This window comes from Gracilinanus agilis, chromosome 1 (genome assembly GCF_016433145.1).
Source record: "Gracilinanus agilis isolate LMUSP501 chromosome 1, AgileGrace, whole genome shotgun sequence".
In the NCBI taxonomy this organism is placed as follows: domain Eukaryota; kingdom Metazoa; phylum Chordata; class Mammalia; order Didelphimorphia; family Didelphidae; genus Gracilinanus; species Gracilinanus agilis.
In genome coordinates this window covers 758302930-758319905 of record NC_058130.1, presented here as the reverse complement: position 1 = coordinate 758319905, position 16976 = coordinate 758302930, and the positions used below count along the sequence as shown (strand labels likewise).

Genomic DNA, 16976 nt, shown 5'->3' with positions numbered 1-16976 from the left:
AGAGAAAGAGAGGAAGGAAGGGAAAAGGGAAAGAAAGAGGAAAGAAGAGAGAGGAAGAGAGGGAAGGAGGGGGAGGGGGAGAGAGGGAGAGAGAGACAAAGACAGAGACAAACTGAAAGAGAGGAGGGAGGGAGAGAGAGGGAGAGTGTGGAAATGTAGAAAAAGGATGGGATAACACATGAGGGAAAAGGGAGGGAGATGGAGAAAAATGGGAAAAGTCAGAGGGGAGGAGAGAGAAAGAGACAAAGAACAAGAGGAGAGTTGACAGGAAAGAGGTGGAGCAACATCAAGACAGAAAAAATGAGGAAAAACAAGGAGGATCATGGAGAGACAGTAACCGAGAGAGAAGGAATGACTGGGGGGAACGAGGGAGAGACGGAGGGAGGGAGGGACAGAGTGACAAAGAGATGGAGAGGGAGAGAGAGAGGCCCAAAGAGACAAAGGGACAGCTGGAGAGCGCTCAGAGGCAGAGGAGGAGCTGGATGAAGGGCAGTGCAGCGGGTTTCAAGGCCAGGCGTGGGGCTGCCCCCACTCCCCAAAGGCCTCTCCAGATACTCGCTTCCGCAGTGCACCTGGGCCCTTGTTGCCAAGGAAACTAGAAACCTCGGCCTTCAGGAGACGGCGCCTCCTGCGCATGCCGCGTCCTTCCCCGCCCCCAGCTATTTCTAGCTGCTTGGGGTTGGGGGCTGAGGGGTTTGCTCTGAGCCGGGAAGGGATACCGGATGCTGCCGTCTCTCCAGGCCAGAACCCCGCAATTCCTCCCTCCACACACCTCCCAGGAGCCCCAGATTGGCTCCTCCCGTCCCGGACCTCTGGGTCTGAGGAGGAGGAGGGGGAGCCACATCGGTTCCGAGCTTCCTGCCACCTGTGGGATGACCCGCTGCCTCCAGCTCCCCAGGATCCCACGACCTCACGGGCTGCCTGCTGCCAGGACCCACTTCTCTGTAGGCTGGAGTAAAGCTCAGAGAGCCCAAGAGGGAGGAGAGGGGAGAGGATCAGGGACGCCTGGCTCCCAAGTCTAGAAGACAGCCTAGCAGGGGAGAAGTTTGGTCTTGGGCAACACTTAAGAGCCAGCATAAAGTCTGCACAGGGCCTTGCAATTCTTACAGCCTCCCCCAGTGCCAGGTGCTATTATTACCCCCATTTTGCAGATGGCAATGCCGAGGCAATGAGAAGGGACCTCTGCTAGGACCTGTAGGAGGCTGGATCTGATCTTGCCTTCCTGACTCCAGGTCTAGTCCCCTATTCAATATGCCGCCTCGCTTCTTTCTGCCTTTTAGGAAGATCCCCTCAAAGTTGAGAAGAGGGTGACCAGGGCGAAAGGCCTCTAGAGAGCTCTTGCTTTGAAGGGATCAGCAGAAGGGGGGGGGGGCTTTAGCCCTGCGAGGAAAGGGGGCCAGCCGGGAAGGGCTGCCCCCGGAGAAGGCATAGTTTGCATTCTATTTGGTCCCCAAAGGTACAAACCAGGAGAAATGGGTGGGTGTCCCTCCCAGAGTGGAATGGGCTGCCCCAGGAAGTGGTGGGCTCTCTCTCCCTGGAGGACCCTCGCTGAGGCTGGAGGACTCCTTGGGTACGTTATAGGTTGCCGACACTTTGGTTCTGAGTTATTCCTTATCAGCCTGCTGGTCTTTCAAAGTGCAGCTCAAGCTCTCTTCCTGTCCCCTCCACCCCTCCCAGCTTCTGGTGCCCCTCCTGTAATTTTGTATATATTCTAAATACTTCTGTTTTCTACACTTACATGCAAGCTGCTGTGTGGGGAGGCTCTCCCTAGAGAGTGTCAACTCCTCGTGGGCAGGGACTCACTTGAGTCTTGCATCTCAGTGTCGGACACTCAGCTGGCCATTCCCTGCTCAGATCTGCAAGCTCCCTGCTGTCTCTCACATCTGATCCAGCCAGGTGAGCTCATGTGGGGGCACGAAAACCCCAGTGCTCCAGCCTTTACTGAGTCTGTGTGGCCCTGGGCAATTCACTTAACTGCCCTCAGCCTCAGTTTCCTCATATGCCAAATGGGGATCATAATATCATCTGCCTCCCAGATTATGTTGAGGACCAAATAGACGGCACACGTGAAAGGCGCTGCAAACTTTAAAGGGCTAGATCTCACCATAGCCATTGCCATTGCCATCATCTCTGACTTTCAGGGTCCTCCATGTACTATCTTTGGACTCAGAAGACCTGGTTCAGGTCCCCAGCTCCTCACTTGTGTGACCTTGGGCAAGTCATTCCTCAGAGCCTCGGTACTCACCTGTACTCACAGGTACAGCCTCAGTACTCACACAGATCTCACCTGTAGGGAGATGTGGGGCCTAAGGCTAGATTTCACCCCATTTCCCTTTATTCCTCTATTAGAATGTAAGCTCCTTGAGGGCAGGGCCTATCTGTCTGTCTATCTATCTACCTATCTGTCTGTCTGTCCATCTCTGTCTGTCTATCTATCTGTCTACTAATCTATCTCTGCCTGTCTGCACATCTATCTGTCTATCTATGCATCTATCTATCTATCTATCTATCTATCTATCTATCTATGTCTATCTATCTATCTATCTATCTATCTATCTATCTATCTATCTATCCATCGCTCTCTCTATCTATCCATTTGTCCATCTCTCTATCTAATCTATCTGTCTACTAATCTATCTCTGTCTATCTATCTATCCATCTATTCCTCTTTCCTATCTATCTATCTATCTATCTATCTATCTATCTATCTATCTATCTATCTACATCTATCCATCTATATCCATCTGTCTATCTATCTGTCCGTTTGTCTGTCTATCTATCTAATCTGTCTACTAATCTATCTCTGCCTGTCTGCACATCTTTCTATCTATCCGTTCGTCTCTGTCCGTCTGTCTATCTAATCTGTCTACTGATCTCTGTCTGCCCGTCTATCTATCTATAGCTGTCTGTCTATCTATGCATCTATTTATCTATCTATCCATCTCCGTCTGTCTATCTATATGTCCGTCTATCTATTTGTCTGTCTGCCTATCTATCTATCTATCTATCTATCTATCTATCTATCTATCTATCTATCTATCTATCTATCTATCTACTGTTCTATCTCTATTGTCTGTCTGTTCGTCCGTCTATCTATCTACTGATCTGTCTGTTCATCTGTCTACTGACCTATCTCTGTCCATCCGTCTGTCCATCCATCTGTCTGAATGTCTAGCTATGTATCTATCTGTCCATCTGTTTTTATCTCTAGACCTATCGTCTACGTCTATATCTCTCAGTCTCTCATTCTAGCTTGCTGCCCTCTATTTCTCCCTTGATCACCTGTCAGCTATTTTTCTCTTCGTCGTATATCTATCCTTTATTTCTGTCTCTCTTCTCTATTTCTCTAGATATCACCTCTTTCTGTCTCTGTCTCCCCCCTCACTCCCCATCTGTCTACCTCACAGGAATGCAGTGGGAAAAGGACACATGTTGTCACTCACTGTGGCTGCCCAAAGGCGTTCCCTTCCCTTCTTCTGTCTTCACCCTCCTCCTCCTCTTGTTTCTTTTTCCTTCTCTCTCTTTTCCTGCCAGGGACAGTGATTAATGAGGCTGGCTTTGGCTGGTGAAGCCAAGATCCCTGGGGAGCCCGGCCTGCTAACTGGCATCAGCTGGAGCACAAGCTGCTCCAACCTGCCCCCTTCTATATCTGGGCACTGGGCACCAAGAGCCCTGTGTAGGTCCTTCACCGTCCTCTTCACCAGCCCTGAGTCTTGGGTTACTCTGGCTGCACCCTGTGGGGCTGGTCCTAGAGTTCCCCCTATATAGGGGGATATTATTTTTAGGGGACAGATATTGGAGCTTTGATTTCATTAGGATTCCTGGATGAGGAAATTCTCTTTACCAATGCAGGTTGGCACCTCTGTGACTTATGTTCTTGGTGAGCTAAGTCACTTTGAGATGAAGCGACTTGGCCAGAGTTCCACAGCCAGTATGTGTTAAAGGGAAGGGTTTGACCCCATCGCTCTCTGGTCACTCTGCCTCTCCTAGGCATTACTGGAGAGAACAGTGTATCTCGCCCCAAGGTTACCTTCCCATTCCTAATTGTAGAGGTGACCCTGGCAGAGGCTACCAGGCTCAGGGAGGCCTGGGGAGGGGAGAGAGAGAGATTTTGTCTTTGTTCCTGTTCCTCTCTCATCCACTCACTGGGACTGAACACATCTCCCATGTTTGGCATTCAATGCCTATGTTTCTGAAGGAGGACCCAAAGTACTTGGAATCTACTCCTCTCAGAACCCTGCTCTTCTTCTGAGGCTCAGCTTGGACCCTGCCTTCTTCATGTAGCCTTCCCCGATTGCCCCCAGCTGAAAGATACCCTCACTGATCTCACGTTTTCCTAGACACAGCTCTTCTCAGAAGCATCATGGGACAGACAAAAAAGAGAAGTGTGGCTCTTTAGTCAAAGCACTGTGTTGTCTCTGATGTTTACTGGGCAATGCCCTCCCTCTCTCTGAGCCTCAGTGTCCTCATCTATAAACTGAGCATGCTACTGTGTGTGTGTGTGTGTGTGTGTGTGTGTGTGTGTGTGTGTGTGTGTTATGAGAGAGNTGTGTGTGTGTGTGTGTGTGTGTGTGTGTGTGTGTGTGTGTGTGTGTGATATGAGAGAGAGAGCCAGACAAGAGGAAAAGAGGAAGGATGGAGAAAAGAAAGAGGCAGAAGGGAATCAGAGATAGGGAGGGAGAGGAAGGAGAGAGAAGAGATGGATGGATGCAGGGAGAAAGAGAGACCTTGGGAGAATCATGTAATCTCCTAAGGCTTGGATTCTTCATCTGTAAAAATCAGGGGAAAGATGGCTTCTGAGGCCCCTTCCTACCCTAAATCTATGATCCTATGACCTCTCCGGGCCTTGACCCCTCTTCAGGGTTGGGCAAGATGTTCTCTCAGCTCATTTCCCACTATTCCTTAATGTGGGAGTCACATAACCTCTTTCAGCCTCAGTTTCCCCAACTGACAAAATTAGGGGCCTCTGAGGTCCCCTTCCAGTCTTAGATTTATCGTTATTACCTGGATCCAAATCCTGCCTCAGACACTTGCCGTCTCTATGATCTCGGACTGCCCTGGGCCTTAGCTTTCCTCATCTGTGTCATGATGAGCCTGGAATAGTGGCTTCTGGGGTCCTTTCTAGGTCTAAATTCTTTGGTCTCGAGGCCCTACGCATGCACCAGGCTGGTGTCCTCCAGAGCAGCTCAGGGCTGACTCTGGGACAGCAGATGTGCCCCCCCCCGGCCCTCTGCCCCCAAGACTCCTTGGAGACGTCCCCTCTTACCCAGGTGGAATGGAAGCCCTGGTACTCAGGACGGCCACGCGCTGAGTCCCAGGCCGGTTCAGATTGTTTTGTCTGGGGAGCTGGGCACCACTAGGAGCACTCTGGCTCCGAGCAAAGGTGCCCCCTGGAGCCCCCCCAGGTGACCGCCCGGGCTCCCCCTTGGCTGCCCCTCCCGCGGGGCCAGTGCCCCCGGCCCACACTGTCGTTCCGGTCCCATTGAAGGTGTTGCTCTGGCGCACAGGCAAGGTGCCCGTCCCTGTGCCAGTGCCCGCAGCCTGGTACATCTTCCTCCGCTGCGAGGCCAGGATGGCGTTGGAAGCGGCCCGGGTACTGTTGACTAGCAGGCACTGCTGGCAAGAACACGGCTGGCCCGAGTTGGCGCCCACCGGCCAGGACTGCGACTTGGGGATGGAGCCGATGGTGAGCGGGTAGGCCAGGTCCATGCGCCGCCTCACCCGCCTCTTCCGCTGGGTCTGCCGGTTCATCTGGGACATGCTGTTGAAATAAATGACGTAGCCAAAGCCCAGAGAGGAGAGGTCCAGCCACGGGTGCTGCTTCTCGTAGGCATTCTGGATGGTGATACAGATGTCCATGTCATACGGCGTCCAGGAACCGCCATCGTTCTCCCACTCCCACACGATGCCCTTCCCGGGCGCCGAGGAGGGGTCGTAAAAGTTCCTTCGCACGGGTCGCATCGTCCCTGCCAGGAAAAGAAGGAGGCACAGCGATGAGCCTGACCCGGTCCTGCCTGCCACCGGCCATGCCGTAGGGGCTTCCTACGGCAGCAGAATGAGGAGGTCTGGGCTGCCTCCCAGCTCCGCTCCTCATGTCTGGCCAAGCCATTGGGCCCTCTGCGCCTCAGTTCCTTATTTGTAAAAACAGGGGGTTGGACCCTTAGGTGCCCCGTAAGGACCCTTCCAGGTCCATATTTATGAACTTAGGATCTAAGTGGGCGGCTAGGAGGAGCTCTGGATGGAGCTCTGGACCTGGAGCAGAAAAGAACCGAGTTCCAATCCAGCTCCGAACACTTCCTAGCTCTTTGACCCTGGGAAAGTTTTTTGGGGGGTTTAGTCATGTCTGATTCTTCATCATCCATTTCTGGTTTTTCTCAGCAAAGATACTGGAGTGGTTAACCATTTCATTCTCCACCTCATTTGACAGATGAGGAAATGGAGGCAAACATTGTCAAGTGACTTGCCCAGGGTCATATAGCCATTAAGTGTCTGAGGCTTCCAGCTCATTTTACAGATAAGGAAACTGATGCAAACAGGGTCAAACAACTTGCCAGGGTCACCCAGCTAGGAAGTGTCTGCCATCATCTATAAAATGGGTATAATAATGGTACCACCCCTCCTAAGGTTTTAGTGAAGATAGTATTTGTAAAGCAGCATTGAAGCACTATATAACCGTTATTTAGGTTCCAATCCTGGGCCTTAGTTTTCTTATCTGTAAGTGAAGAGTTAGACTAGAAGTCTTTTTGATACACTGGAATGGGAACTCCATTTGGAGGCCAAGGATCTGGGTTCAAACCTTGCTTTTGTGCCACTTACTAACTGAAACATCAGTCAAGTCACTTAAGTCTTCCGGGCCTCAGCTTCCTCATCTGTAAAGGGAGAGGGTTGGACCAGATGATCTCCGAGGCCCGTTCCAGCCCTCAACGTATGACCCTCTGATCTAAGGTGCTTTCCAGCTCTAAAGCGATGATCCCACGTGCCAGGTACTGTGCTATATACTGAAGACGCAAAGGCAAAAATGAAATAGTCTCTCACCTCCAGGACGTCATCCCAGGGGGCTTGTTCAGAGCCTCTTGTGGCAGGCTGGGGTCCTGAACTTACAGTCAGCAAGACCAAATCTTGCCTCTGACACTTGCTACCTGTGTGACCCTGGGCAAGTCCCATGACCTAGCTGAGCCTACGTTTCCTAAACCCTAAGCACCAGCCTCACAAGTCTGTTGGAAGGCTCCGAAGAGATGACGAATGTAAAGCCTTTGCATGAGTTTCTACGAGTTTATGATTCCTCTGATTAGAAGTGTAGGCTTGAAAGTTGGAAAGTCCCTTAGAGAGCCTTTAATCAATCAATAAATATTTATTAAGTGCCTGTGCAAGGCATTTTTCCAAGTGCTGTGGACACAGAAAGAGACAAAAGATGGTCCCTCCCCTTCAGGGGCTTCCAATCTAAAGGAAAAGACAATATATTCAAATATGCAAAAACAAATATACACAGAGCGAGTTATGTTCAGAATAAACAGGAAGTAATTAAGAGACAGAAGGTTGGAATTAAGAGAAGTTGGGAAAGCCTTCTTGTAGAAGGTGGGATTTTTTTTTTTTAAACCCTTACCTTCGGCTCCAAGGCAGAAGAGCGGTAAGGGTGGGCAATGGGGGTCAAGTGACTTGCCCAGGATCACCCAGCTGGGAAGTGTCTGAGGCTAGATTTGAACCCAGGACCTCTCGTCTCTAGGCCTGGTTCTCCATCCACTGAGCTACCCAGCTGTCCCTGAAAGTAGGATTTTTGTTGGGACTTAAATCCCTGACACATACTCTGCTGACACTGAGCTCCAGGCTATCCTTTGGACAAAACATTTCCCTACTTTGAGTGTTTTCCCTGGCTGTCCTCCATGCCTGAACTGTTCTCATTCCTCATCTTCACTTCCTGACTTTCTGGGGCCCAGCTAAAATCCCGCCTTCTAAGAGAAGCCTTTCCTGATTCCCCTTCATGCCTGCCCTTTCATCGATAATCTCTAAATTATATATATCTACATATAATATAGATTTGTATCATTTTACATATCTATTTTATTTCTTTTTACATATTTTAATTGTAATTAATTTTTATGCATTATACATAATATCTATCTCTGTCTATACCTTGTTTGTCCATAGTACATTTTCATGCTGTCTCTCCTATTAGACTGTGAGCTCCTTGAGAGCAGGGACTGTCTTTTGCCTCTCTTTGTATACCCAGGACTTAGCATGGAGCCTGGCACAAAGTGGGAAACTGATGAAATGTTTCCTGATTGATTTCCTATCTTTTATTTATTCACTGGACATTCATTAAGAATTATATGCATGGGCAGCTGGGTAGCTCAGTGGATGGAGAGTCAGGCCTAGAGACGGGAGGTCCTAGGGTCAAATCCGGCCTCAGACACTTCCCAGCTGTGTGACCCTGGGCAAGTCACTTGACCCCCATTGCCCACCCTTACTACTCTTCCACCAAGGAGCCAATACACAGAAGTTAAGGGTTTAAAAAAAAGAATTATATGCAGAACACCATAGATAAAGGTTTTAGAAAAGACATAATCAGGGGTAGTCAAGTGGCATAGTAGATAGAGAGCCAGGCTTGGAGTCGAGAGGTCCTGGGTTCAAATGTGGCCTCAAGACACTTCCTAGCTGGGTGACCCCAGCTGGGCAAGTCACTTGACCCCCACTGCCTAGCCCTTACCGCTCTTCTACCTTAGCATGGATACTTAGTGACTTTAAGACAGAAGGTGAGGGTAATACTTGGAGTTATTGTCTCCTAGGCGAGGGTTGATGGTGAAATGAGGAAGGGAATTTTCGGGATGGAATGCTGCCCTGGTTCGGTGACCCGTTGCAGGGAGGTGGGGATTGAGTCAGAGGGAAAGGCTGAGAGGAGAAAGCCAAAGTCCAGTCAGGTCTAGCCACGCCGAGCAGCCCAGGATTCTGAAGAAAGCTCCACCTCAGTCCTTTGGACAGACAAGAGAGCTGGGCGGGCTGGCGCTGTCCAGCAAGGCGAGCTGCTGAGCTCCCTTCGGCCACTGCTCTATTTACAAGGGTATTGATTTTTCTGCCTGTTTTCTGGTAGTTTATTAAGGCTCCGTCCCTGGGGCCCTTTTGAAACGAGATTGAAATCTCCAGAGTGGGGCCTTTGGGAGTGGAGTAATTAGGGAGACTGTCCTGCTAGGGCAGGTCAGCCCCCCTCCCCCAGCTCCCAGGTCTCGTCTCCACCGCTTGGGCAATTTTCCAGGCTTTCATTCAGGGCAGAGTGGCTTCTCCCCACAGCCCAAGATTAGAGCTCTGACACCATGGAGGCAATAAGAGAAAGAGCCAGGAATCCTCCTGCCCCAGCCCCCGCCTCTCAGACTCTCTGAGCTTCCACTTCTCTGGGAGGGTACCCAGAGTGCTAGACTGTGAGCCCCTCGAAGAAAGGGCCTGCTCTTTGCTTTTCTTCGTCTAGACTAGCTTTTCCTGTGCCTTTAACAGCACATTTCCTAAGGAGAATTCCACAGGACAGCCCAGATCAACTCATCTCTCCTCACTTAAGAGGATCAGAGATTTAGAGCTATTTAAAATTCAGATTTCCACATCTGAAAGAGCTGACTCCCAGAATTCTTTCTCCAAGACTGGCAAAAATACAGTTTATTATAAATGGAATAATATTGAACATTCAATACATGTTCATCTCCATTTTACAGATGAGGAAACTGAGGCAAACAGCTATTAAGTGACTTCCTCAGGGCCATGTGCTACTAAGTATCTGAAGTCATATTGGAATGATAAGGATAACAGCTAGCATTTGCTTAGTGCTTACTAAGTGCCAGACGCTGTGCCAAGTGCGTTATCATTTCTGTCTCATCCGGACCTCACAACAACGCTGGGAAGTAGAAGTCTTACTAGCTTCATTTTACAGGTGAGGAACTGAGGCAAACAGAAGTTAAATGACTTGTGCAGGGTCACAAATGTATAGCTGGGAAATCTCGAACCCCTAAAAACGACATTGCCCGGGGTTCCTTTCTCTTTTGCCTAGAATGATTTTCCTTTTGCCTGCATTTGCCTGGCCACGGTTTGTATAGCTCTGAGGCTCCGCCTCATTCTTTCTCTTTTTGCTCTTGGGAGCAGGCTGGATGGTACCTTTTAGTTAGTTTATTATTATTATTCTTAAACCCTCACCTTCCATCTTGGAGTCAGTACTGTGTATTGGCTCCAAGGCAGAAGAGTGGTAAAGGTAGGCAATGGGGGTTAAGTGACTTGCCCAGGGTCACACAGCTGGGAAGTGTTTGAGGCCAGATTTGAACCCAGGACCTCTCATCTCCGAGTCTGAGTCTGACTCTCCATCCACTGAGCCACCCCGCTGCCTCCTTGTTAGTTTATTATCAATAAACTTTATAAAAATACAATATTTAGGATTTTATATATTAATGTTAATCTCCACACAAAGCTAGTAAGGGTCAGCTTTGAAATGAGGTCTTCCGGGCTCCAGTTCTGGTGTTCCTGAGTTCAAATTCAACCTCAAACAATTACAAGATTCATGACCTTGGGCAAGTTACTTCTCTGCCTGCCTCAGTGTCCTCCTCTATAAAACAGGGGCAAAAATAGCCTCTACCTCCCAAGGTTGTTGAGGAACAACCGAGATAATATTTGTAAAGTGCTTTGCCATCCTTAAATTCCCACATCAGTGTTAACTATCATTATTACAGCGTCCCTCAGGGTTGTGGAGAGCATCAAATGAGAGAACGTGCGAAGGACTTTGTAAAACTTAAAGTATTTTATCTTGTTGTTATCCAGGCCTTTTCAGCCATGTTGGACTCTTTGTGGCCCCATTTGAGGTTTTTCAGAAAAGATCCTCCAGTGGTTGGCCATTTCCTTTTCCGGCTCATTTCACAGATGAGGAAACTGAGGCCAACAGGGTGAAGTGACTTGCTCAGGGTCCTACAGCTAGTAAGTGTCTGGGGCCAAATTTGAACTCAGCAGCTGAGTCTGCCTGATTCCAGCCCAATGGAGCTGCCCACAGAGCATTCTGGAAACGCTAGATACCATCCCCATCGCCCTCCCCATCGCCATCCCCATCGCCATCCCCATCGCCCTTGTTGTCCGCGAGACCTCCTGCGAGCCAGTCTGGGGGAATCATGCTTCAGGAAGGAGGCTGCTAAGGGGGGGTGGCTAGGCATGGCCCCGGGGAGGAAGGCCCCCCCCCCCGGGGGAGGAAGGCCCCCGAGTTCCGGAGCAGGAGGAAGGAGCTGAGCATACCCATGGGGAGGACAGGCCTGTCTCCAGATCCTGAAAGGGTGTGGAGGAGGGATTAAACTTGTTCTACTTGGCTCGGCAGGAGCCGCCGTGGGCGGAAGATGCAAGGAGGCAGATTTGGGTTGGATGTCTGGAAAAACTTCCTAATAATGAGAGTAATCCCAAGCTGGCCCGGCGTCTGGGGAGGGGGCGGATTCCCCTTGATCAGATGTCTGGGTGCAAAGACCACTGGTCAGGTTTGCACGGGCACCCCGGCTCGGCCACTGAGGTCTGAGACTGGGCCAGGTTACGGCTTCCTCCACCCGCCCCTTCTGGGGGTTTTGCCTAGCTCGTTACGGGGTTCTGCGTGTCCCCTGCTAGGCCCGCACCCCCTCCCGTGGGTGAGCCCCAAGAGGGCCGCCTCCTCGTGGGGGCTCTGGTGAGCCTGGGATGTCTGCCTCGGTGAGCCCATTTGGGGTTTTCCTGGCAGAGACCTCCTCGGGGTTGACCGTTCCCGCTGGGCTCGCTGCCCTGCACAAAGAGGGCTTCTGCCCTTTCTAGTGGTGGTGCTGCCTCTGCCACTTCCTCTGGGCGGGCCAGGCCAGGCGCCCCTCCACTGCTGTCATTCCTCCTGGGGGGGGGCCGCTCTCCCTCCTCTCTGGGCTGGAGGGGAGGGACTTCAGGTGTGGGAGGGAGAGGGGCACGTGGTCAGGGGACATCCTGTCAGGCCAGGGGGAAACACCAAGAGAGGAGCCACTGCCCAGAGCCAGGAGAGGCTTAGAAAAGCGGGCTCGTGCGGCAGCCTGGAACGAGCGCAGCGCAGAAGGAAGGCCTTCTCTGCCCAGAACTCCGCAGAGGGCGGGAGGCCATCCGAGGCCTGGACTCGGGGCCTGGCGTGGCCCTACCCCCAGTGGGAAGCGAGCCTTCCTAAGCATCTCTGATTCAGCGCATCCTCCGAGGCCAGCCCCCCTTAGCAGGCAGCCTTTGCCTGAAGCCCCCCAACAGAGGGGCCCCCCTCTGACTCCTTGCAGCACGTGTCCCCGGGGCCCCATGGAACAAGGGGAATCTCTGGGAGTCCCCAAATCCATGATGACTTGTTTCCCGGAGAAAGAACCTGTCTTTGAGAGTCTCTCTGGCACAATCCTCGGCCCGTTGCTAGGCTGGTTCCCCTCCCTGGACCATTCCGAGCCTATCTGGGTTCTTTCTCAGCTGTGATGCCCAGAGCGGAGGCCAGTCCTCCCGGGTCTGTCTGGGTCAGTCTGACCAGGGTGGAGCAGTGGACCTCCGTCCAAATCCACACTCAGACACTTATCAGCTGTGTGACCCTGAGCAAGTCACTTAACCATTCTATGCCTCAGTTTCCTCATCTGTAAAATGGGGGTAATAACAGCACCCACTTCCCAGCATTGCTGTGAGGATCAATATTTTTGTCAATATCTGCAAAGAAGGAACGGATGAATGCCCAAAGCTGTCCATCCTATTATGTGCAGCCAGATACTGGGGGGTGGGGGGAAGAGCAAAAGCAAAAGCAAATTAAATTAGAGACACAACAAGAGAACCCAACCAGGGTTTTCCATTAGACATGCAGAAGACATGAAAGGGATGTGCCCAGGCGGGGAGGGCCCTTAGAGGAGGTTTGGCACCTTTTTTGGTGATAATATTGGTCAAAGGGCTTCTCGAACCTTGGAGAGCTAAGTGAACGGCCGGCCATTGTTATGGGACTCGTCCAAGGTCACACAGGAGAGTCACCAGAGATGGAGGAGCCCATTCAGAGCCCAAGTCAGGGTGCTCTGGGAGGCTCTCTCGGTCCAGCCCTTCATTTGACAGTTGAAGAAGCTGAGGAGCCAAGAGGTGGTAAGGGACAGAGGCAGGATTTGAACCCAGGTCCTTTGATGCCAAGGGCAGGCTCCACATCCCCTACGTGGTATGATCAGGGTGCAGAACTCGGGGACATTCACTGTGGTCTTCTGGGGTCTAAGCCAGACGAGCTCTGAGGATCCTTCCATCTCGGGTGTCCTATGAGTCCAAAGAACGACTCTCGGGACATCGAGGTGGCTCGATGGAGGGATGTCCGGAGGGCCTGGGTTCAAATCTGGCCTCAGCTGAGTGACCCTGGACAAGCCACTTAACTCCATTTGCCTTTCCCTTTCCCTTCTGTCTTAGAGTTGTTACTCAGATGGAAAATAAGGATTATTTAAGGAAAAGAAAACCTCCCCAAAGGTGAAATGATAGGCCAGGAGGGAGATATTCTGAGCTATTTGGGTAGAGAAGAAGAACCCATCCTGGCTATAAAAAGGCCATTTAAAATGATGGGACCTGGTGCTAAGAAGTTCAGAGAGGGTCGGAGATTAGCCCACAGACACACAGCCGCAGAGGCAGGAGGATGACGGAGCTCTCATCCTCCCTGGCCTGGGCCCCCACAGCGGCTCTCCTTTCTCCCTCACAACATGCTTTTTTTTTTTTTTTAACTTTGCCCTTCTATTGCTCGGAGCCGTGCCCCTAGGAAGGGTCTTGAACCCGAGGCCTCCCTCCCCAGCCTGGCTCTCTCTCTGTGTGCTCCCTAGCTGTCCCCCACTTCTAGGCTGAACACTCCCAGGACCGGCTCGCTCTCCTCAGAGGCTCCTGGGCTCTGGCCATGACCAGGGACGGCTGGCTTTTCTTTTTCCTTGGTCCCACTGGCCATTGGCACGGTGCCTGGCACACAGGGAACACATTGATTCACTGAGCTTGCCATCGCAGGACCTGGCAGAGAGCCCCTCCCGGAGCTGGGGGGCAAACCCCAATCCTCCTAGCAGACACCACTTTCAACCCCTGTAAAATCAAAGGGTGACTCTGGGTGCCTCCCGAAGGATGCTCCGTGGCCTCTCCCACTCGAGGGGTCCCAGACAGAACTTCCTCCCAGGGGGCATCCTCCATCCCTGCTCTCTCTCTCTTTGTCCCTCACCTCACCTCCTTCCTCTCAGTTGCTGTGGCTCCCTAGCTAGGAGGTGCCGTGGAGACCATGCTGGGCCTGGACTCACGGAGTGGCTGTGTGACCCTGGACAAGTCATTTCACCTCTGTCTCCTCATCTGTAAAATGGGGATAGTAACAGCCCCTTCCTCCCAGAGCGGGGTGAGGATGATCCCCCAGGAAGCCTTACTGCCGTTAGACAAGCCGTCTGGCTCTCCCTGACTGTCAGCGGGGGTTTTAAACCGCTCCTCCCACCTCAAAATCGAGGCTGTGTTTGGTTCTAGGGCCCAAGAGCAGGGAGGGCTAGGCAGGGTCTGAGGCTGCATTCGAACCCAGGGCCTGGCTCTCCTCCACAGTAAGCCCAAGAAGAGGGCTCTAATGGTCTGCCCAGGCATGGCCGAGAAGCTCTCTGATGCTGGGCCTCCGCACCGAGGCTGGCCCTATCCTTCCCCGGGGCCTCCTCTGGTGAAGCACACTCACATTAGCGGTTTCTGTGGGCTCTCTGGGCCGCGGGCGGGGGGGACGGGCGGGGGGCCAGGGAGCCCCGGGAGGGCCCAGGAACGGTGGAGGAGGCGAGGGCTGGGGAGCGGCCAATAGGCGGAAGGCTATTCCCGGCTCCCCAGAGCCCATGACGTCCTCCCCTGCTTTCGTCTGCGAGCCACAAGAGGAGTCTGGTGAGACGGAGCTCCGCTGGGCCCGTGCCAAGGCTCTGCGGCCTGCTGTGGGCCCGAGTGGGGAGCCTTCTCCGCCTGCTGGAAACCTTCCCTCCCCTCTAGGATCCCCACGAAGCCCTGGCCTCGGGGCTGGGCACAGCCAGGCCGCCCCCCCGGCTCTCCATCCGCTGAGACGGACCCCCTTTAATCAGCTTTTAACAGAACGGAGGGGCACTGGCTGTGCCGCGCCCTGGCTTCTGGGCACCTGGGGGGGAGCCTGGCTTCCCCACGTACCCCACGCTGGCCTCGGGCTACACCCATTAAAGGATCCCGAGGGCAGCGCAAAGAGTGGGAGCCAAGTCAGAGCCCCGCCTCGGCCCCGCCTCCTTCCCTTCTCCCACCGCCTGGGGCCGCTCCCCGGGCCCCTCCGCGCCCCAGCCCTGAGGCCCCCCACGGGACCGTCCTAGACCAGGGCCGCTTCCTCAGAGCCTATTCACGGAGAGGCGGGGCACACCTCCTGCGAGCCCAAGGCCCAGCCCGCACTGCCTCTGGGGGAAAGACACCATGACGAGGCACAGGGAAACCGAGAGCCAAAGAGGGGACAGGACCGGACCCTGGGCTCCTGCTGCCTGCCCCGATCAAATGAGACCGCCATGGGGGGAAGAACGCCACGGAGCCACCCACACTCAGCGCTGGTCTGGGGGGACGGCGGCCTCGTGCTTCTTTGTCTGTCTGTCTGTCTCTGTCCCTCTCTGTCTGTCTGTCTCCCACTGTCTGTCTGTTTCTCTCTCTCTGTCTCTCTCTCCCTCTCTCTGCCTTTCTCTGTCTCTCCCTCTCTGTCTCTCCCTCTCTCTGTCTCTCTGTCTCTCTGTCTCTGTCTCTCTGTCTGTTTCTCCCTCTCTGTCTCTGCCTCTCCCTCTCTGTCTCTCTGTCTCTGTCTCTCTGTCTCTGCCTCTCCCTCTCTTGTCTCTCTGTCTCTCTGTCTCTGCCTCTGTCTGCCTCTGTCTCCCCTTTTTCTTCCTATCTAAAATGAGGCAGACGGGCCTGTTTTTCCTTCCTGTTAGTGAGATGCCCTCGTCTATTCCAGCTCTGGGAAGCCCTTGGTGACAGCTCCGGGATGTGCCTACATGTATGTGTGTTATACCACATATGTACATAACGTGTGTGCACTCTGGGAAGGCAGGTGCTGTTATGATCCCCATTTTACGGAGGAGGGAATGGACAAACCAGGCTCAGTGACTTGGCCAGGGTTCACCTAGCTGAGACTCCCGACTAGAGGACGCTGAGCTGGGTCTTAACGCTTCAATATAAACTCAGACGACGCCCCCCCCCCCCCCAAGTCTCTCTCCAAGCTCTATAAAGGACGCACTTCCTCCAAGTAAGAGAATGGCGTATGGGGACACCCCTGGGTGCAGGAGATGTCTGGGGAGGGGCCATGAAATTGCCTCCCATGCAGGCTGAGATCTGAGAACCTGGGCTCCCCCTTTGGGGCTCATTCCTCCCCTCCCACCCTCTCTCACCTCCGAGGACAGCAGAGCGCTCATTTTGCCCCCTTGTCCTGGACCCTCACCCTCTCTTTAAGCATGGCTGCCCTTTCTATTCTGGTCTGCCATTTTCTGCTGCTCGCATCTTCCCCACTCTCTCCCCCAACTCACCACAGCCTCCTTCTCCTCCTTTCTCTCCTCTCCTCCTTCCTTCTTCTTTTCTCCTCCTCCTTCCTCATCTACCTTTATACCATCACAAAGAGAGGCCACCACGTGCTCTGGCCTCAGTTTCTCTTCTGTGTTCATCATTCACGTAAGTGGTGGGTACAGGGGGAAAGATTTCTGGCTCTGCAGTCAGGAGCTGGTTTCAAATTCTATTCCTGATTCTTATTATTTGTACAAGGTTGAGCGAGTCCCTTCCCCTCCCAGGGTCTCAGTTTCCTCATCTGTAAAATGAGAGGCGGGTCTGGCTGGCCTCTGAGGCCCTCCATTCCTTTGACCCTGTGAGCCAGACTTCTCTGCCGCCTCTTTCTCTTCCTCCTCCTTTGTTAGCCCTTTCCTGCTGCTTCCATCATTCCATCTTTCTTTCTCTCTAGGGCTGCCCTAGATTTCAGCACTAGCCCCACTCCTGCCAAGCCAGGGGATGGCGGGCCTGCCTTCCGGTGG

At 52.8% G+C, this 16976-nt stretch overlaps 1 protein-coding gene across 1 annotated transcript in view; it reads right to left on the bottom strand.

The window, feature by feature from the left end:
- Nucleotides 1-636, bottom strand: part of DTX1 (deltex E3 ubiquitin ligase 1) — a 24466-nt gene extending 23830 nt beyond the window's left edge. Inside the window, exon 1 of the mRNA XM_044685434.1 lies at nt 573-636. Coding sequence (XP_044541369.1) covers nt 573-636 — 64 coding nt within the window. The remainder of the gene's footprint in view (nt 1-572) is intronic.
- Between the last annotated feature and the right edge of the window lie 16340 nt (nt 637-16976).